The 23,146-nt window shown below is 40.3% G+C and overlaps 1 protein-coding gene and 1 pseudogene across 1 annotated transcript; one reads left to right on the top strand and one right to left on the bottom strand.

Annotated features, from left to right (window-relative positions):
- Positions 1-271: 271 nt before the first annotated feature.
- The window catches only part of LOC106602650 (probable E3 ubiquitin-protein ligase HERC3), a 44,009-nt pseudogene continuing 21,134 nt past the window's right edge, over positions 272-23,146 (bottom strand).
- Positions 12,845-22,634, top strand: LOC106592796 (T-cell ecto-ADP-ribosyltransferase 2). Its single transcript, XM_045716669.1, has 4 exons — positions 12,845-13,096; positions 15,904-16,034; positions 20,769-21,475; positions 21,620-22,634. Exons 2-4 carry the CDS (start codon positions 15,975-15,977, stop codon positions 21,750-21,752), a joined length of 900 nt encoding a protein of 299 aa, XP_045572625.1. The 5' UTR covers positions 12,845-13,096; positions 15,904-15,974; the 3' UTR covers positions 21,753-22,634.

The raw sequence follows: 23,146 nt of genomic DNA on the forward strand, positions 1-23,146 counted from the left end.
TGTGTGCCAAATGATCCGTGTCTTATTGTGTGCCACCTAACTGCAGGGATATTATGTTTTCATTGATTTCTGTAATGAACCATTTGGTGGGTCTTGTAAATGAATAGTTCTTGTGTTCAACTGAAAACCTGATATGCTTCTATTAACAATTTGATTATTTCAAATACTTTGGGATTTCCTTGTATCTTGGTTATCATTTTTGTTAATCTGTTTAATGTGCAGGCACAAACCATGCTGTACTTTTTGATCTATAAATCTTTTAATAAAATTTGATGAAAGCAATATGATAATGTCATAATACCACACAGATCTCAAGTTAGGATTTGAAATACAACCCTACATTAAAACAATCCAAATCTTAAACGCAACTATGGAACAATGAAAAGATGAACACAGGAGAGAAGTATATACAGCAGCAACACTATACACCCATTATTCATTCCAGAAGCCTCTGTTGTGGCCAACAGCCTCTATAAGCCTGCTCTGTAGTGTCTCTTTGGAGGGGTAGATGGGCAGCTGCAACAGAGAGTGACAGGTCAGCGCCTCTGGAAAATGCTGTTGGGAGGAGTTGAGAAGGGTTTGGACCCTCATCCTGATCTGGTTCATACCCAGGATGGGCACACAATCACAGCCAGTCAGGAACACTGAAGGGGCAAAGGTGGTAAAAGGGAGAGGGCAGTGAATGACAGAACAGAACGTTATTCTCAGTAGCCTACGTTATTAGTTCATCTGTTACAATGAAAATGTTCCATACTTACACAGGAACGCTTTCTTTTGATCCTCTGTCAGTTCCTCAAACACCTCCCAGAATGTGACGATGTTGGGATGCCCAGCATGGTACTCTCCTTCATACACAGTGTTCTAGTTTGGAGGAAAATGCCGTCAATGAATATGGTGAAGCAATAGACACTTGACACCATTCAAACCATTTGTCTAACCAATGTATCAAAACAACATTTTAGCTAGGTTGCAGAACATGTTCACCATCAATCCCAAATCAACCCCAGGACTCTTGTTTTTAAGGCTCCATCTTGCCCTCTGATAGGCTAGGTGACATTTCTGCATATATTATATGTTTTTACTTGTCTAATGCTCTCAGATGTAGACAATTGGCTCGGGGTAGATTTGGGATTGAGCTTCAGTCATGTAGTAACAAAACATGGTTCTGACCTGTTTCAGCGTTTCCCAGTCGAAATTCTCCTTTCCCACCATCACTCCCCTCAGTTCCTCTGGCTGGAAGAACTCCACCACGTCCATGTCACACACCTTGAAGAAGCCTTTCCTGAACTCTTCAAACACCACCTCTACTGACTGGTTGAAGACGTAGTTCACATAGGTGTCAACAAACTCCTTCCTGTCAAAAGAATGACAGACAGAGTCAGATATCCATTGAGTTGTAGATAGTATAGGTTGCTGCCAATTCCAGTTGATGTCAATTCAAGGAATGAGAAGCATCATTTACTTTCCATTATGATTTCTCCATTCATACAATTATATTTCAATTTGAGATGATATTGGCAAAATGGAATTAACCCCAATCCTGGTAGCTGTAGCAATGGAAAAACGTGTCATTTTGTAAACCTTGTATTTTGTCAGTAGTAAATATTGCTATAATCTTACTTGTTAGCACTTGTGACGAGTTTTCCAGGTTCTTTAGGATCAAGTTCCACCACTACGTCACCCCACATCACCTATAATAGTGAGTAATGAAAATAGTGAGGTAAATGAACAATGATAACACTTCAGACTGAGGGTATGGAAAAATAGATGGGAGTGATCTGGGAGAGACATACACACTGAAATAATATAATTGATCTTATGTTCAGTAATTCATAACACTTCACTTCAATGTAGGGTCTTTTCAATGTAGGATCTTAATTTGAGCCAATTTGATACAGCTGGAAAATAATCCTGCAGCAACTGGAAATGTGAATTATGTGTATTATAATTAATGGACATTTTTTGTAGGGGTTGATAGATTTTTCATAAGGGCAAATCAAGTCTGTCATTTTAAAAAGTGTAAATTACTAACTTCAGAAGCCCTTTAAAACCTTGAATACACTACACGTTTGCATTTCTTGCTGTGTGGGAAAATTGTCAGCAACAAAAGAGTGATCAAATAAAAATCCTACATCTGTATTATGTTAGATTTTATTTGTTCATCGATCAAACTGTTTGAATGCAATACATACTGAGAAAGTCATGTCCATGTTTTCAACATCATCATCAGGGTAATCCAAGATGTACTGCAAACTCCTTCAAAAGCATTGAAAATAATATGTGACAATTATAAAATCGGCAATCAATAAATCATGATGCTTTCATAAATGAAAAACTATTCATCCACATAATGAATCATTGCTTATCCACACAGAGCAAGTGCCCTGCCCCTGAGATGCAATAAAATGCATTGAGATGCAATTTCTTAATCTGTCCTTGGTGTCCTTATAACAAATACAACTGCCTGTACTGTAATACATTACTGACTAAGGGATAACAATATATTATGGTCTGAACTTACCCGGCTTCAATGGGGCTAAACTCTCTCAGGTCCTCTAAAGAGGGCTTGATGTTCACCAGCTTCTTGAAGAAGGCCATGGGGAAGGGGAGGTGCACCATGTTGTTGTTGTACAGGGCCATCCCACACAGAACCCCAAACAGGAAATAACGCTTCTCCTCCACTCTAGGCTGTTAGTAAGGATGTGTTGGACAAGAGACAAGAAATACGCCATGAGTGAGAGTATAGGACATGCTGTTGTTAACCTGGGGAAAATGATAGCTTAATATACATTAAAGGGAAGGTACTGTGGTTTCTACAATACAGCAGTAGGCTAGTAATACAGTAGTAATACAGTAGTAGATCCTCTCTAGGAACATATCTTTAACAGTGTTTCACTACCAGCACATTTGAAGCTATTTGAAAGTACAATGATTATCGATATAGAAAAGAAAATAATGTGTTGAGGAGCAGAAAACCTCATAATCCAAGTGTAACTTCCCTAAACGTGCCTCACCATTGCAGGGAACCAGGCCAGCGTGTTGGTGTCGTTGTACATGAACATCCCAGACTCGGGAACCAACAGCTTATCAAACAAATGGAGGAAGAAGTCCCTTTTGTAGACGTCTGTCAGCTTCGCATCCTCGTCCAAATACACCTGAGAGAGGTAAGCAGTACATTTTGGCATAGCCCTTCTCTGTTCAAAACATTGTCTCATCATATTTAAAAATATGGACTTACCACAAGGGACCTCTTGAAGGTACTGTGATATGCTACACTCAGTTGATGGAAAGTGTCTTCGATGAGTGACGCTCTCCTCAGCCTCAGCTCAAAGAACGGAGCAGGAGCCGCCACGGGGAACATGTCAAAAGGCCACATGCCAGTTCTTTGGCGATTGTTAGGGGGATTCTGCAATACAGTGCAATACTAAGTCTTCAGTTAGTGCTTTTCTAGTATTAATTTCAACCAGTTTCTCACATCAACAAGGTTAAGAAATATGGTTGGTTTCTTCAGTATTGATGGTCAACACTCCAGAGCTACTTGGAATGCAGGCGTTTTGCTCCAGCCCTGTTCTAACACACCTGATTCAGCTAATCAAGATCCTGGTGAGCAGCTGATTAGTAGAACCAGGTGTGTTAGAGCAGGGCAAGAGCAAAAGCCTGCATACACAGTCAGTTGGTCTCTAGTAGGGGGTTTAGCCACCCTGATTTATAGTATCTGCTGTATATTATAATACTATATATTGAGAAGCAAGTTTCATTACCTTTGTGAGTGCAGCGTTGATGTTAAAAACGTTTATCTTGCTCTGCAGATTCATCAAGAATGGGTAACGACAAAAGATGGCAGGTGTCTGATCCACATCCTGAAAGTGATGTAAAGGAAAACGTACAATGCATCTCAATTAAGGAGCTTCTTTGTCTAATTATGTTCATCTGCACTGATAAGAAGGAACTTTAGTAGGGGAGAAAGATTCTCCAGTAGGAAAACAACATGTTTCCTTCACTCTCTCTTTCCAGACCATTTCAGGTAGAGGAAATCTATAGCCTCTATTGAGATGCAGCCTGCTGTAGGACACTTTCTAAGACCCAAACAACAAACATTAAAACACTTGAAGACTGACAGCAACTAGCATGGTTAGCAATCAGTGACTGAGGCAAAATAACTTTTCTTACCTGCTTTGACCATAAACGCCAAAGCTTTACATCCTCCTCTAGAAATATGGGATTGAAGTGAACCTCCTCCATACAAAAGGTACTGTCTGGAACTCTCTGGGTTTCTACAGATTTCTGGTTTGCCTTTGAAACAATATAGAAAAGTAAAATACATTGATAATAAATAAACAATTATTAGCAAGTATTAGCTAAATATTTTCCATGTTTGTCAGAAAAATATTATTTAATCAGATCTCAGTTACAGTCTCATTGATTCTAAATAGGTTGCATTGAAATAACTGCCACCAGATTGGTCCTCGAAGTTGACTGGTCAAAATGGGAAAACAGCATTATAAATGGATTGACAGTACGAGCAGAGAAGCATGGACACTGACTCTGTGTAGATGGCCGAGGACCTGGAGCAGGTGTTTGATCCCAGGGTCACGAGTGCGTAGAATATGTTCACTCCTCAGAATCACCGACAGGGCCTTCTTCCACACCCCAATGTGCTTGGTCATGACAGACCGCTTCAATGAGGACCAGCAGTCACCTACAGGACATGATAACACACAGATTACTTTCTCAAACCATAGAAGTAGAATTTGCTCTACTTCACAATCATTCCAGGGGCACCCCCAATGTGCACAAGTCTTGTTTTAGCCCAGCAAACCACATTCGATTCAAATTATCAATGGTTTTGTAAATTTAGCCTAGTCGAAATCTGCCCGATAGCGAATGAACAAGGACAAAATAAGTTGTCTACAGCACAAACAGATTTACAACTACGTTATTGTTGATTAGTTGAATTTGGGGTGACACACTTTAAACATTTTAAATGGACGGCAACATTACCGAGGACCTGCAGCTTGTCGGGGTGCAGTCTGAGGATAGCAGCAGCAACGGCTTCGGTGAGATCTGTCCTTCTGTGCTGTTTGTGAAGGACCCTCAGGAGCTCAGGGAGAACCAGGTAGACCCTCAAGCCCTCCACTCCAATGGGCTCCTCATACAGGGAGGGAAGCAGTGTGTGATGGACAACAGCTTCAACCTAGTGCAATGAAAGAGGTGTGTGAATCGTCCCTCGTTCAAGATACATGTCAGAATAGGATCGATTACATATCAATTTATAAATATATTCACAAAATACCTCAGTCAAAACTTTGGCCTTTTTCGACAGCTTCCGGAATGCGCCTTGAACGAGTGAAAAATCCAGGCCAGACTGTTTTGGTGAGGTTTGGTAATGTTTGTCACAACTAATAAAAGCAAGAAATAATTGTCAATATTTATGTCATATTTAAATCAGTATTCTTTGATAATGTAATATTTCAAACATGAGACAATCATGTATTTGAACCAATATTAAATACTGTTACCTTTTATCAAGAAAGCTCCCATTTAAACATGATGCAGAAGAAAACATTTTTGTGATTTCCCTGCAATTACAAGTTTGAGTAATCTTTCAGTTCAGTATGTGACCGTACATAAACAAAATAAGGAAATAACAACAACGGTAAATTATAGTTACTTATATCATACTTACTTCTGTCCTTTTTTCCAAGACTTTGAGTCACATTCCGAGATCCATTTGTCAATGATTTCTTCATCTATAGCTTGTTGTGTCACTTTGCCCACACTTGACCAGAGATTGTTAGACCTTTCTTCAGACTCCTGGGAAGATAACAATGTGATGCAACGTATCACAGCAATGTTAAGTACAAAGGACAAACTATGTCCTGTTTTGCTAACTCATTGTTTCAAACCCGAATTGTGTCCATACCTGACCAAGAGTGCACAATGCAAAGGAATGGTTTCCTCCAGCAAAAATGTGTTCAATTTTCTGGTCATCAATCTGGTCTGAAATGTTGACAAAAATAGTTGATTATCAAGTTAATGTTATTTCATGTTTTACCTCCTGTTATCTTAGTTGAGTAATGTTATACCATATATAATGTTATACCATAAATTTATGTTTTACCTGGCAGTTGTACTGGAAGGGGCACAGACTGATCAATCTTTACTCCATTTCCCAGCTGCCCTTGTTCTCCGCACCCAAATGAGTAGATCTTATTGGAGGGCCCCACAAATGCTAATGTGTGGTGTCTAACGTGGCAAACGGACAGAGAAAACATTTCTCAAATCAACAATGAATTCTAAAAAGGTCTTATGCTAAGATGAAAATGTCCCGTGTGGCTCAGTTGGTAGAGCATGGTGTTTGCAACGCCAGGGTTGTGGGTACGATTCCCACGGGGGACCAGTACGGGGAAGAAAAAAAAATGTATGAAATGTATGCATTCACTACTGTAAGTCGCTCTGGATAAGAGCGTCTGCTAAATGACTAAAATATAAATGTAATGAAAATAACCAAAACTGTCCTACATCAATTTTTGTTGTGTCACAACATTTTGTCAAATCCAGATCATGTCTAATAAGTGTAACCTACCTTCCACAGGCTATCTGGGTCACCTTTGACCCCCAGAGTTCCCCACCACTCGAGGTCGTAGTTCATCTCGGAGAGAGTTGTGTCCAAGCTGTCCATAGCGGCCTGAGCCAAATGTGAACACCACACCTCCCTAGAACAAAATCAACCCAGACAGTTATCATACAGTGTTTTCCTCTACATTAATGAGGATGTTTCAATGCACATTTCCAGGGAACTAAAAACCATTTCATTTTTTTGGTTTATTTTTTATTTTAATATTATTTAACTAGTCAAGTCAGTTAAGAACAAATTCTTATTGACAATGACGGCCTACCAAAGGTCCCCCGTCGGGGACGGGGTCTGGGATTAAAAATATTATTTAATTAAATAAAAATATAGGACAACACACATCACGACAAGAGAGACAACACAACACTACATAAACAGAGACCTAAGACAACAACATAGCATGGCAGCAACACATGACAACACAGCATGGTAGCAGCACAACATGGTACAAACATTATTGGGCACAGACAACAGCACAAAGGGCAAGGTGGTAGAGACAACAATACATCATGCAAAGCAGCCACAACTGTCAGTAAGAGTGTCCATGATCGAGTCTTTGAATGAAGAGATAAAACTGTCCAGTTTGAGTGTTTGTTGCAGCTCGTTCCAGTCGCTGGCTGCAGCGAACATTGAGACACCAATATAAATAAACACACATAAAATGTAGACATATTGTATGGTCCAAACAACATTTAGTTCAAATGATAGGGAAAAGTGTAATTATGTCAGACAGATATACAACCTTTGTCAGAACGGAAGTATGTCCTCCTCCACATGAAATCAAAACACTCTTCTTCAGATTCAGGCAATCAACAGGAGCTGGGGCATGTCTGTCTACAGAAAATTGGGTTTGTTTTATTGTTATTATTATATATAATTTTTTATAATTATTTATTCACAACACATAACCCTCAAACACGCGACACATTGTGCTCTCATCCTGGTTAAAATAGTTTTTAGACAGAAAATGCTAATTTATGTACTTCTCTATATTTTTTCACATAAAACCACCAAAAAATGTGGTTGATAATATATAAATCAGGAGTCTCCAGCTACAGCCTGAGAGAGCTACTGAGTGGGAAGACTTTTGTTTAAACCCAACACTAACACACCTGTTTCAAATCATGTACAATTTATGCTCTTCGGTCTGGACCTTGATTATTTAAATATATTTAACAAGAGTCAACACATATGCTATTGTGTAATGTATACTGTACCTGTTGTGTCCCCTAGTCCCAGTTGCCCGGCTGTGTTCTTGCCCCAGCCGAACACAGCTCCAGAAAGGGACAGAGCGAAGCTGTGGTCTCCCCCTGCAGTGATCTGAACCAGGGGGATCCCTGATAGAGACTTCAGGGGTGTTGGGGACATGGCGCTGGGATTGCCCCACCCCAAACCCAGCTGACCGCTGGTGTTCTGACCCCATGTGAACACCTGACCATCTGAACAGAAATCAGAAGTAAGCAACCATACAGTGAGAACATTGTACAGGATTACAGTTTTGAAAGGTTAGACTGTTTTGGTTAAGTTGCATTGTGAAACAGCGATTAGTGGTGTGTTAATGGTCATTTACCCTGTGTTAGTGAAATTGAATGCTGGTCTCCACATGCAACCTGAGTTACCTTTCGGTTAAATAGCTTCTTATCCAATGGTCTGGGGGAAAAAGAAGAAAGATAAATAAGATTAGTTGGCCCATTTCAATTAAATGACAAATTGTTTTTATACTTTAGCTATTTGAATGAGGGGGTGACCATTTCTTTGGGTAAACTACATATAAATGTATCATTATGGAATGGAACCCACCTGAGAATATTGGCTTTGTCCAAGCAGAGAACCCAGCCCTCTTCAGACAGTAGAACAGCATGAGAATCTCCACAACTCAGAGCCTGAATCGTCTCCTTACATTTCACACTCCCTAAAGCACATAAAACATATGATTGGGCAACTCAAGAAAATATATTATAAAAATTGATTGGAAAGCAGATTAGACCTACTCAGTTTCCCTGTGAATCTTCTCCCATCTTGGTCCTCTTGAATCCGTGCGACAGACACTAGTCTCCCATTATTTCTGATAAACGCGACCACACTGTTACCTGCGGACAGACCTTGAATTTTAGATTTAAGGTGTATCAAATTAACGCAACTAATATCCGTTTTTGTCGTATCTAAACCAAAGCCATTACGACTATCCTCTCCCCATGAAATCATTGTTGTGTTATATTCTTAAACAAGTCCATACAGATTCTAACACTTGAAGGAGAGCACCTGCCGATGTGTCCGACTCAATGATGGGTTTATATGATCGCAACCAACCATATGACATACAGAAAGACTAATCATCATCATTATCATCAACAAAGCAGGAAACGAAAATGAATCTTAAATTAAACTGTATTTTTAGAGGGCATAAAAGAAAACACGCCTACAAGCAAATATAAATACAGTTTCGAATAGTTACTTATGGCGCAAGGCCGAAAACGAAAGTGAACGTCTATTGACAATAACAGCCCAGTTATCTTGGAAATAGCCTACAATAAACTGACGTATTTGACACACATGATAATGCTTGAAACATTACCACCCAGTCGATTCCTCCCTAGATGCATTTCAGTGGAACTGGCTGCAACGCCTACTTTATGCTCTGTCATGCATGACTGCTAAATGCATAAATTTTTTTTCTTCTTCATATTTTAAATTAATTACCAAACTTCACTTTTAAGCTCACGTTTATCATTATTATTTCAAAAAATAACTGTCAGCAGTATTTTTCGGAGGGTGCACACTGACTTAACCAGGCAAAGAGTAAAGAAAATACTAAAATTGCTTTAATTGTTGGGTTATGATACTATACATCAGTGTGGCAGTTGTACTAAAAATTAAAATGGCAATTGAACAGGTAAATAGGTATATAATAACCTATGCAGAAAGAAGGAATGGGAGTTTGAAATACTTTTACTAGTCGAATAGTAACATAGATTTTTGTCTGATATTCGGATATTTGAAATACATGTGGTTTTTAAAAACCTACGTTTTAAACCTGAACCCAGCTATGCGAGGGAAAAGATGGTACTTTACTGTTGCAGCTGTGGAAGAACAGGAAATAGAGATGGGAGCGAGCAGACGGAGGGAGAGAGAGACGCCAAGACAACTCCGCTACAGCCAACACTAGCTAGCTAACTTGCATCAGCGACGATGTTATTTATTATCATCCCATATAACAGTGTCTATATTGACTGGAGTAGCCTATTGGATTCGACAACACTTCCTGTAGCTACTCACCCCAACGCTAGGCATCGCCTTTTCATGGAATCCAATGGGCTGCTATAGGATTAGCTAGCCTAGCATGCTGACGAACAACTAACATTCATTAACAACTAGCAGTATTTCAATCTTCTCGATTTGTCAGTTGGGATAATTAGGAGTACACCGCTGTATTCCATTCCTGGATTGAGGTACTTTTCCCGAGCCATATCTCTCGCCGGCCCCGAGCAGTCTTGATCGTGTCATAGCAGCATTCTGACTAGAGAGAGAACTTAATGAAGAGTTTGAGTTGATTTATTCTTGCTCACAGATGAAACTGAAGAAATGCAGAATTTACATTACTAATCATTGCAAAACACTAATTTAAAATAGATAACACATAATACGTGACATGTATAGAATATTGAACAATTGAAAACATTACAGGACATTTTTTCATGATGGAAATGTAATATTAAAATGTGATTTAAAAAATATATATAATTTTTGGGAGAACCATTTAAGAGCTAGAGTTATTATGCAGTCTGGTAGCAGTGGGTAGAGTGGCGTTTTCACAGGCGGTTCGTTTGGGCAGTTATGCAGGACAGTTGATGGCATTTTCTCAGGAGCCTGGTGGTGCAGTTACCTCTTTTTGGAGGGAGCAGGTCATTCAGTGGATGGTCAAGAGTGTGCATGTCTTTCACCAGATGCACTGCAACCTGTGGTTGGACTGCTCCAACTCTGGAGATGGTCCTCAAGGCCCTCCTCTGCACCCTGTCCAGTTGGGCCTGCTGCTTTTTACTGCATCCAACTAACATCACTCCACCGTATTCCAGACAAGGTCTAAGCAGTATAGTATAGACTGTGACCAGATCTTCAGTCGGTAGGCCAATTCTGGCATGACCATTCACAAAGTGCAGGCATTTTGAGGCCTTCCTCACTGACTGCTCCACATGTGTGTCACCACTGAAGTTAGATTCTAGATGAAAACCAAGATACTTAGTTGTTGTTACCACTGGTACTTCCTGTCCTTCTAGGATTAGTGATGTGGGTTGTGGTCTCTAGAAATAACATGTTCGAATTTCCATGGACTTTTTCCCATTCAGGAGCATGTTGTTGGATGTGGCCCACTCTTCCAGCTGCTTTGCCTCCAAGCCCATGGACATGTCCTCTTTGATGCTGGTTAATGGTATGGCTCGGGACAGCCCTACATTGTCCAGTGTCCAGAGTGTCACTGAAGACAACTTTTCAGGTGGACATGTGAAGGAGAAACAGATATGGTGCAACCACACCCCCTGTGGCACACCAGAGGTGACCTCTGACCAAGGGCTAAAAGTGCCATTTGCCATCACCCTCTGCATTCTTCCTGTGGTGTAGCTGTGGAGCCAGGCTAGTAACCTTGGACACAGTTCAATGTCAGACAGATGTTGCAGGAGCTTTGCGTGATCTATTCGATCAATGGCTTTGGACATATCAGCAAGTAACACCCTCACCATTGTTGTTTTTTTGGAGTCTGTAGCTGTCAGCCAGGAGTGTGTGTGGCTTTCACAAGGGCGGTAGTAGTGCTGGACTTTGGTAGGTAGGCATACTGATTTGTGCACTCAGATAAAACTTTTGGCATTCGTTTTTTTGTTGTTGATGAAGCTCTCCTGGATTTTTCCAAGGAATGACATCCAGTCAGATTCTGGCTAGGCTACAATACCTTCAGAAAGTATTCATATCTCTTGACTTAACATTTTGTTGTTTTACAGCCTGAATTCAAAATGTATTAAATATTTGTTTTCTCTCACCCATCTACACACAATACCCCATAATGCCATAGTGAAAATATGTTTTTAGAATTTTATTGCACATTTATTGAAAATGAAATACAAATATGTTGTATTTACATAAGTATTCACACCCCTGAGTCAATACTTTGTAGAGTCAACTTTGGCAGCGATTACAGCTGTGTGTCTGGGTAAGTCTCTAAGAGCATTTGTCCATTATTCTTTTCAAAATTCTTCAAGCTCTGTCAAATTGGTGGTTGGTCGTTGCTAGAAAACCATTTTATGGTCTTGCCATAGATTTTCAAGTAGATTTAAGTCAAAACTGTAACTCGCCCACTCAGGAAAATTCACTATCTTCTTGGTAAGCAACTCAAGTGTAGATTTGGCCTTATGTTTTAGCTTAATGTCCTGCTGAAAGGTGAATTCATCTCCCAGTGTCTCGTGGAAAGCAGACTGAACCAGGTTTTCCTCTAGGATTTAGCCTTTGCTTAGCTCCATTCCGTTTCTTTTTAATCCTGAAAAACTCCCCAGTCCTTAATGATTACAAGCATACCCATAACATTAAAAGATGGATAGTGGTACTTAGTAATGTGTTGTATTGGATGTTTCCCAAACATAACTCTTTGTGTTCAGGACAAAAATGTAATTGCTTTGCCACATTTTTTGCAGTATTACTTTAGTGCTTTGTTGAAAACATGATCCATGTTTTGGAATATTTTTTATTCGGTACAGGCTTCTTTCTTTTCACTCTGCCAATTAGTTTAGTATTGTGGAGTAACTACAATGTTGTTGATCCATCCTCAGTTTCCTCCTATCACATCCATTAAACTATATAACTGTTTTAAAGCCTCATGCTGAAATCCCTGAGTGGTTTCCTTCCTTCTACGGCAACTGAGTTAGGAAGGACGCCTGTATCTTTGTAGTGACTGGTTGTATGGATACACCATCCAAAGTGTAATTAATTACTTCACAATGCTCAAACGGATATTAATTGTCCGCTTCTTTTTATTTTTTACCTATCTACCAATAGATGCCCTTCTTTGCAAGACATTGGAAAATCTCACTGGTCTTTGTCAGGGATGCAAACTAGTCACTTTTCGGCGAAATTCGCCGTTTTTAAACCAAAATAGGTGCCCTACGTAATTCGTGTAGATCCGATGAGAACGGTTTGGGTGTGGGTTTGGATCACTACTGACGAAGGCTCAGCCAATCGTTACATAACAGCAGAATGCAGCGCAGCACGCTACTGAAGAAAGAGGAGACAACCAACTTACTACTTACAGCGTCAGCGCGCCTCTGGAAAGTCAGCTTGTCAGTTACAGCAGCGCGTCCCCTGAACGATAACGAAGAGGCAACTTTAGGTGAGAAGCCTGACCACGGAGACCGGGGTGAGAAGGTGATGAAGCGTACTTCATGAGCTGTAACCGAAAAACGACTGGCTTTTGGAAAGTTTGAGGTGAGGGAGAAAGTGTGGTGAACAACTATTAGCACTGTTAAGCATCTTGCTAGCTGGACCCGTTAGCTAGCTAGAGAAATGTTGGGCAACATTAGCCAATTTATGTTGATCAACATTAGCCAACTTATCTGATAAATAATTGAGTTTATGGTGTGAAAATGAGCTTGCTAATAAAGGCAGACAGCTAACATCGTGTGAGCTAACATTAGTAACCTAACCAATTCGCTGTAGTATTAACTGGTATACGACTCCTGGCCGTTGTGCCAAAAATCTCCCTGCCAGAATTCTCCCCACCCTTCTAATACTTTTTTTTACTCTGAACTTTATTTTTGCGCACATGTAGCCTTGTGCATTTGATTGATGTCTATAGGAGCCACTATAATAGAGCAAACATAGAATGCCTGTTTGTTTCATTCTATTTCTATTTTAAGATGTTTTTTCCCCCAAGTGCAACATTTATGTGTGGTCACAAGCTTTATATTATAAAGGCTGTCATAGCTAACTGCAATATTAATGCGTTTTCTTTCAAGTGTCATTTGCAGTAAAGTCTAGGCAACAAATAACATTGGATTGCTTTCTTTACATTTTTTTAACTGTGAGTTAGGTTCACATTAACCACTTTTTATTTTACACACAGAGACTGATCATGTAGATCATAATTTTTGTTGTTTATTTAGTTAAAACCTGCATTTCCCCCTAGCAGGGATTTTTTTGCGTGTTTCAATGCAACAACAAAAAAAGTGTCACCTTTTTGGGACCTCACCAGTTTGCATCCCTGCTTTGTGGTTGAATCTGTGTTTGAACTTTCCTGCTCAACTGAGGGATAATTGTATGTGTGGGATACAGCGATGAGGTAGTCATTCAAAAATCATGTTAAACATTTACATTTACATTTAAGTCATTTAGCAGACGCTCTTATCCAGAGCGACTTACAAATTGGTGCATTCACCTTATAATATCCAGTGGAACAACCACTTTACAATAGTGCATCTAAATCTTTTAAGGGGGGGGGTTAGAAGGATTACTTTATCCTATCCCAGGTATTCCTTGAAGAGGTGGGGTTTCAGGTGTCTCCGGAAGGTGGTGATTGACTCCGCTGTCCTGGCGTCGTGAGGGAGCTTGTTCCACCATTGGGGTGCCAGAGCAGTGAACAGTTTTGACTGGGCTGAGCGGGAACTGTGCTTCCTCAGAGGTAGGGAGGCGAGCAGGCCAGAGGTGGATGAACGGAGTGCCCTTGTTTGGGTGTAGGGCCTGATCAGAGCCTGAAGGTAAAACACTATTATTGCACACAGAGAAAGTCCATGTAACTTATTATATGACTTGTTAAGGACATTTTTAACTCTGAACTTATTTAGGCATGCCATAACAAAAGGGTTGAATATTTATTTTAATTTCGTATAGTTATATATTTTTTTTAAATCAAAAAACACAATTCCATTTTGCCATCGTGGGTTATTGTGTGTAGGCTAGTGACCAACAATCTCAACTTAATACATTTTAAATGCAGGCTGTAACACAACAACATTTGGAAAAAGTCAACCTTTCTGAAGGCATCTGTAATTGAGGCCACATGCTGCGCTTTCTCCCCAAACCAATTCAGATAAAACAACAGCCTACTCATTGTAGCCTACTCCTTCTCATTTCGTTAACTTTTATTTCCATGTTTTTTTCCAACTTGCATTGCATCAGTGAACTCTCACTCCACTTGCTTGACATTGAGCCTCTTTGCCACTTTGATTGGCCAACATAAACAACAAGCTACACACCTGAAGGTTCTGGTTGGCTACTGGTCTTTTTATGGGGTGCACGTGCACTTCATAGAAACTACATTAAAGAATTGAACTTTTATTAAATTCATCATTTGAAATTTAATGGCATATCCAGGTATGCAACAATGTTACATGGTTGGGGGTCCGTGGACCAAGTTTGTGAAACCCTGGAGTATTAAAGGGCTACATACCAGGCCACGATCAGTATGCAAATGTGGAACGTTGCAGACAGAAATGCCATAGCATCACAGGAAGCTGCTGAGGGGAGGACGGCTCATAATAATGGCTGGAATGCGGTGAATGGAATGGTATCAAACGCATTAAAACATGTATTTGATGTGTTCGATAGCATTCCTTTAATTCCGTTCCAGCCATTACTATGGGCCCGTCCTCCCCAGTTAAGGTATCACTGGCCGACTGTGTCATAGATAGAGATGCCTCGATTCATGACTCAGTTGAACAACTCAGTCGATTCTATTTCATTCCCATCTACTCTGATAAAAACCAAAACTGATTAGTAAAATGTCTATTGCATAGTGTAGCCCTATGCAGTGCCATTGTTACACAACGCTTATCTGTCCAACTTCCAGAGTCTGACTCTCTGTTTGTTCATTACATTTAGATCACCACATGACTCTGAAGCTATGTGTCCAAATCTTATCTTTCATGTATTATTTTGATTGTCCCATGTTATGCTTGTTAGGTTTCAGGGCCTTTTATAACAGTAGGCCTATAGTTTGAGTCGTTAATAGTAGAAGTTACTCAACTAAAACAACTGTAGGCTACTTACACTTGAGTCTAGGAACATACCACACTGAAAATATCTATGTTGTAGATGCGTCAACTTTCAGAATAATACCTGTGAGAAGGGGCAGTAGTTGTGTAGTTAAACATTGCCTGGACATTTTGTGATGAAAGACCCCTAAAAGTTGTAAAACATACAGTAAAATTGTGTCTGTGTAAGTTTAAGATTATTGTTTGCGATTTATAACCTCACAATGTAATTTACTCTCAATTGCATTTTGTTTCTCATCTCAGATCTGTCCCATCTCCTCTCAATCCCTCATTCATTGGTCACCAGAACACACAAGGCAGCCGTTGCTGAGAAAATGCAGTGCCAGAGAGAGAAGATATTCATATTGATCCTCTTTGCTGCGCTCTCGCACAGGGTAAGAGTTTTGGCCAAACACATTTTTTTTTGTCATAAGATTGAATTGATTGAACCCAGATGTTGAAAAAGTACCCAATTGTCATACTTGAGTAAAAGTATAGATACACTACCGTTCAAACGTTAGGGGTCACTTAGAAATGTCCTTGTTTTCCATGAAAACATACATGACATTAGTTGCAAAATGAATAGGTAATATAGTCAAGACGTTGACAAGGTTATAAATAATGATTTTTAATTGAAATAATAATTGTGTCCTTCAAACTTTGCTTTTGTCAAAGAATCCTCCATTTGCAGCACTTACAGCCTTGCAGACAAAGCCTTACAAAACTGTATTTGTCAATTTGTTGAGATAATCTGAAGAGATTTCACCCCATGCTTCCTCAAGGACCTCCCACAAGTTGGATTGGCTTGATGGGCACTTCTTACGTTACCATACGGTCAAGCTGCTCCCACAATAGTTCAATAGGGTTGAGATCCGGTGACTGTGCTGGCCACTCCATTATAGACACAATACCAGCTGATTGCTTCTTCCCTACATAGTTCTTGCATAGTTTGGAGCTGTGCTTTGGGTCATTGTCCTGTTGTAGGAGGAAATTGGCTCCAATTAAGTGCCGTCCACAGGGTATGGCATGGCATTGCAAAATGGAGTGATAGCCTTCCTTCTTCAAGATCCCCTTTACCCTGTACAAATCTCCCACTTTACCACTACCAAAGCACCCCCAGACCATCACATTGCCTCCACCATGCTTGACAGATAGCGTCAAGCACTTCTCCAGCATCTTTTCATTTTTTTCGGAGTCTCACGAATGTTCTTCTTTGTGATCCGAACACCTCAAAGTTAGATTTGTATGTCCATAACACTGTTTTTCCAATCTTCCTCTGTCCCGTGTCTGTGTTCTTTTGCCCATCTTTTCTTTTTATTGGCCAGTCTGAGATATGGCTTTTTCTTTGCAACTCTGCCTAGAAGGCCAGCATCCCGGTGTCGCCTCTTCACTGTTGACGTTGAGACTGGTGTTTTGCGGGTACTATTTAATGAAGCTGCCAGTTGAGAACTTGAGAGGCATCTGTTTCTCAAACTAGACAGTAATGTACTTGTCCTCTTGCTCAGTTGTGCACCGGGGCATCACATACCTCTTTCTATTCTGGTTAGGGCCAGTTTGCGCTGTTCTGTGAAGGGAGTAGTACACAGCGTTGTACAAGATCTTCAGTTTCTTGGCAATTTCTCGCATGAAATTGCCTTAATTTCAGAAGAAAGTTCTTTGTTTCTGGCCATTTTGAGCTTGTAATCGAACCCACAAATGCTGATGCTCCAGATACTCAACTAGTCTAAAGAAGGCCAGTCTTATTGCTTTTTTAATCAGCATTCAGCTGTGCTAACAAAATTGCAAAAGGGTTTTCTAATGATCAATTAGCCTTTTAAAATGATAAACTTGGATTAGCTAACACAACGTGCCATTGGAACACAGGAGTGATGGTTGCTGATAATGGGCCTCTGTATGCCTATGTACAGTCGAAGTTGGAAGTTTACATACACTTAGGTCGGAGTCATTAAAACTGGTTTTTCAACCACTCCACAAATTTCTTGTTAACAAACTATAGTTTTGGCAAGTCGGTTAGGACATCTACTTTGTGCTTGACACAAGTCATTTTTCCAACAATTGTTTACAGACAGATTATTTTCTTATAACTCAGTGTATCACAATTGCAGTGGGTCAGGAGTTTACATACACTAAGTTGACTGCCTTTAAACGGCTTGGAAAATTCCAGAAAATTATGTCATGCCTTTAGAAGCTTCTGATTGGCAAATTGACATCATTTGAGTCAATTGCAGGTGTACCTAGGGATGTACTTCAAGGCCTACCTTCAAACTCAGTGCCTCTTTGCTTGACATCATGGGAAAATCAAAAGAAGTCAGCCAAGACCTCAGAAAAACAATTGTAGACGTCCACAAGTCTGGTTCATCCTTGGGAGCAATTTTCAAACGCCTGAAGGTACCACGTTCATCTGTACAAACAATAGTACGCAAGTATAAATACCATGTGACCACGCAGCCATCATACCGTCTGGATTACTGCAACTCGCTGTTGGCTGGGCTCCCTGCCTGTGCCATTAAACCCCTACAACTCATCCAGAACGCCGCAGCCCGTCTGGTGTTCAACCTTCCCAAGTTCTCTCACGTCACCCCGCTCCTCCGCTCTCTCCACTGGCTTCCAGTTGAAGCTCGCATCCGCTACAAGACCATGGTGATTGCCTACGGAGCTGTGAAGGGAACGGCACCTCCATACCTTCAGGCTCTGATCAGGCCCTACACCCAAACAAGGGCACTGCGTTCATCCACCTCTGGCCTGCTGGCCCCCCTACCTCTGAGGAAGCACAGTTCCCGCTCAGCCCAGTCAAAACTGTTCGCTGCTCTGGCACCCCAATGGTGGAACAAGCTCCCTCACGACGCCAGGACAGCGGAGTCAATCACCACCTTCCGGAGACACCTGAAACCCCACCTCTTTAAGGAATACCTAGGATAGGATAAAGTAATCCTTCTAAACCCCCCCTTAAAAGATTTAGATGCACTATTGTAAAGTGGTTGTTCCACTGGATATCATAAGGTGAATGCACCAATTTGTAAGTCGCTCTGGATAAGAGCGTCTGCTAAATGACTTAAATGTAATGTAAATATAATACCGCTCAGGAAGGAGACGCGTTCTGTCTCCTAGAGATGAACGTACTTTGGTGCGAGAAGTGCAAATCAATCCCAGAACAACAGCAAAGGACCTTGTGAAGATGCTGGAGGAAACAGGTAAAAAAAAGTATCAATATCCACAGTAAAACGAGTCCTATATCGACATAACCTGAAATGCCGCTCAGCAAGGAAGAAGCCACTGCTCCAAAACCGCCATAAAAAAAGCCAGACTACAGTTTGCAACTGCACATAGGGACAAAGATCGTACTTTTTGGAGAAATGTCCTCTGGTCTGATGAAACAAAAATCAAACTGTTTGGCCATAATGACCATCGTTATGTTTGGAGGAAAAAGGCGAGGCTTGCAAGCCGAAGAACACCATCCCAACCGTGAAGCACGGGGGTGGCAGCATCATGTTGTGGGGGTGCTTTGCTTCAGGATGGACTGGTGCACTTCACAAAATAGATTGCATCATGAGGAAGGAACATTATATGGATATATTGAAGCAACATCTCAAGACATCAGTAAGTTAAAGCTTGGTCGCAAATGGGTCTTCCAAATGGACAATGACCCCAAGCATACTTCCAAAGTTGTGGCAAAATGGCTTAAGGACAAGAAAGTCAAGGTATCGGAGTGGCGATCACAAAGCCCTGACCTCAATCCTATACATAATTTGTGGGCAGAACTGAAAAAGCTTGTGCGAGCAAGGAGGCCTACAAACCTGACTCAGTTACACCAGCTCTGTCAGGAGGAATGGGCCAAAATTCACCCAACTTATTGTGGGAAGCTTGTGGAAGGCTACCCAAAACATTTGACCCAAGTTAAACAATTTAAAGGCAATGCTACCGAATACTAATTGAGTCTATGTGAACTTCTGACCCACTGGGAATGTGATGAAATAAATGAAAGCTGAAATAAATCATTCTCTCTACTATTATTCTGACATTTCACATTCTTAAAATAAAGTGGTGATCCTAACTGACCTAAGACAGGGAATTTTTACTAGGATTAAATGTCAAGCATTGTGAGACACTGAGTTTAAATGTATTTGGCTAAGGTGTATGTAAACTTCCGACTTCAACTGTAGATTTTCCGTAAAAAACCAGCTGTTTCGAGCTACAATAGTCATTTACAACATTAACAATGTCTACACTGCATTTCTGATCAATTTGATGTTATTTTAATGGACAGAAAAGGTGCTTTTCTTTTAAAAACAAGGACATTCCTAAGTGACCTCAAACTTTTGAACAGTAGTGTACCTTAATAGAAAGTTACTCAAGTAAAAGTGACAGTCAACCAGTAAAATACTACTTGAGTAAAAGTCTAAAAGTATTTGGCTTTAAATATACTTAAGTATCAAAAGTAAATGTAATTGCTAAAATATACTTAAGTATCAAAAGTCAAAAAAATTCCTTATATTAAGCAAAACAGACAGCGCCATTTTCTTGTTTTAAAATGTACGTATAGTCAGGGGCACACTCCAACACTCAGACATTTGCAAAAGATGCATTTGTGTTTAGTGAGTCCGCCTGACCATAGGCAGTAGGGATGACCACATGTTCTCTTGATAAGTGTGTGAATTTCACAATTTTCCTGTCCTGCTAAGCATTCAAAATGTACTTTTGTTTGTCAGGGAAAATCTATGGAGTAAAAAGTACAATATTTTCTATAGGAATATAGTGAAGTAAAAGTTGTCAAAACAATAAATAGTAAAGTCGTTTTTTGGGGTATCTGTACTTAAGTAAAAAATACTTTAAAGTACTACTTAAGTACTTTACACCACTGATTGAACCAGACATACTGTAAGGATAGACTTCTGGGCCAGTTTCCCAGATCCAGAGTGAGCCTATTCCTGGACTCTCCATTGAGCATGTTTTTTTGTCAAGGACTAGCCTTACTCTGGGAAACTGACCTTGATGTACTTAATTTGGCAAATGCTTGAATTTGAACTTGGCAAATTAGAATTGTATTGTCATAAAATGTTGAGTGCCTATACATTGTTACACTGTGACACTACCTGTATTAAAAAGGGTAACAATTATCTTTACTATTACAGGTGACTCAGGCAAAGGTAATGGACATGGTTCCTAATGCCGTGGATGACCAGTACACTCGATGTCGGGTGCAGATGCTGAAGAAGGTTGTGGAAGGGGGTCTGCTGGAAGAAGAACTGAAAGGCAGTATAGAGTATAGTTCTGCCTGGCGGGCAAAGCAGTGTCCGAAGTTAATACCGGGAGGCATCAAGCAACACACGGCTGCATTGGTGGCTTATGGACATGGGGGAAACGTGTTCAGAAAGATTTTCAACAATGCAGTGGAGACTCAGGGTGGGAATGTCAATGTCTATAACAGAGAGTTCCGGTTCAAATCCCTCCACTTCCTTCTAATGGATGCCATGAGGCTTCTGAAGACAGAGAAGTGCCAAACTGTGTTTTATGGCACAAGCAAAGAGTATGAGGTACAAGTAGGGTCAGAAGTGCGATTTGGGAGGTTTACTACAACCAAGGCCAAACGTTCTGATTCGGAGGAATCTGCTACAGATAATGGGATCCTTTTCAACATCACTTCCTGCACTGTAGTCAACATTGATGAGTACACTTGCTTCTCAGACAGCATTGATCAGCTGATATCCCCAGCAGAGGTGTTTAGGGTGGCTGAGGTAAAGAATGTAATAAATAAAGATCACGAGTACAGAGAGATCGTTTTGACAAGTTCAAGGACTCACAGCATTGACAGCATCCGCGACTGTTACCTCTTCCCCAGGTGAGGCCAGGTTATGTAAGCGAAAAGATATGACAACATTAGACTACCATATAGGTGTAGACGACACAAGAGTCAAGTGGTTTTAAAATGTCTACCTTATTCTTTGGAGAATGAACATCTGTCTTTGTCTGTTTGTCTCACCAGATCTCCTACAAGTACGAGTCCTCCATCAATCACCCCCAAAGGCTCCTCTACTCAATGGCTTGGCAGTAGCCTCTCTGTTCTTGTGGTTGTATCTCTCTCTATCTCCCTGATCACCAGGACTGATCATCTCTGATAAACTAAAGTGTTGAATGCTAATAGATGCGGTAATGAAGTCAATGGAACGCAGACCGTGGGGGATAGAAGGATGCACATTCAAGAAATCTGATCTAACAAAATAGATATTTGTCAAATCGTCATTTTTTTTTAGGTATTGTAACATGCCCAGAATGTGGTTACTAAAGTCTTATTTGGATATATTTGTCTGTTTTGTCAGCATAACATTTAGAAATAGTCCCTTTTCAGGTTTGGAAGAAGTGACTGCTAAAGGCTAACTCCCATTCATATAGACTGGTAGCATAGCTAGCATATAGAAATCGATGGTGGTAGTCAAAGTCGGTTTTAACTGTAATGCAGTTTCTTGGTGATGATGACATCAACATGTATTCGGGTTGACATCCATTCCAGCATTATACTCTGATTTTTACCTCAACATAGTGTGAAACACACATAAACAATAGCCTAAATGTAGGCTAATTTTGCTAGTGGGCAATGAGGCATCTTTCCCCCATGCGTTTCCATTGTTTTGGTCGAGTTCCATGAACCTCTTTACCACGTCTATTGAAAAGGTCACACACACTCGCACACGCACACACAAAATTGCATGTATGTAATATCAATGCACACAGACACATTCATCAAATGTGACAAAGTGCAAACCTGTCAAATCCCTCAGCATAATGATATTCTCTTAAAATGTATTTCTTTGCATTTTATTGTTTTTGTCAAACATAAGATTATGGTGAATTGATAATATTAGATAAGACGTTTTAAACAATATGGTATGCATTTAGCAAATATTTTTGTATCACAATTGAGTGTGAGTGGTGTCCAGTTTTCATAGATGTAATTAAATGTTCCTCTTGTTTTGATATCAAATAAAGCAATAAGATGAGTATTTTTGAGTGTTGGATAGTCCACCTTTGGTATATATGCATTGAGATGGGGTGGGAAGGAGTGATTGATGTATTAAATATATTAAATAGTTCAAAGTAGTAATTTTCTCTAGCTGTAGACAACTTTACATACAGTGGGGTGATAAGCATGTACGTTGAATTAATGATGTAAGGCTCATAACCTGACAGTCCAGACAAACAGTGTGACCTCGTATTATTTAGGTTGTGTAATATGTGTGAGGGGAAATGACTGTCATACCTATGAGGGATGTGGACAGAGAGTGCCCTTTCTCCAAGCTCAAGACATGCTCAAAATCACCTGTAGCACTAGCCTTTAGGTCTTAGTTACAAGGTGTTTGCACTGACTCAATCACAGCTGAAGCCACACATGTTTTCACTAATATTTCATCCTTATCCTGGAACCTGCATGTTGTGCAGGCTTTTGTTCCAGCCCAGCACCAGCTCACTGGATACAACTAACCAACCGATCATAAAGCCCTTGATTCGTTGAATC

Source organism: Salmo salar, chromosome ssa04, assembly GCF_905237065.1.
Source record: "Salmo salar chromosome ssa04, Ssal_v3.1, whole genome shotgun sequence".
NCBI lineage: Eukaryota > Metazoa > Chordata > Actinopteri > Salmoniformes > Salmonidae > Salmo > Salmo salar.

What these genes read in the sequence shown, in the direction of transcription:
- LOC106592796 (XM_045716669.1), top strand. Translation starts at nt 15,975, where the DNA reads ATGCAGTGCCAGAGAGAGAAGATATTCATATTGATCCTCTTTGCTGCG. An exon ending in TTGCTGCGCTCTCGCACAGG is followed by an intron (nt 16,035 to 20,768) that starts GTAAGAGTTTTG and finishes TTACTATTACAG; the next exon opens with GTGACTCAGGCAAAGGTAAT. An exon ending in GACTGTTACCTCTTCCCCAG is followed by an intron (nt 21,476 to 21,619) that starts GTGAGGCCAGGT and finishes TTGTCTCACCAG; the next exon opens with ATCTCCTACAAGTACGAGTC.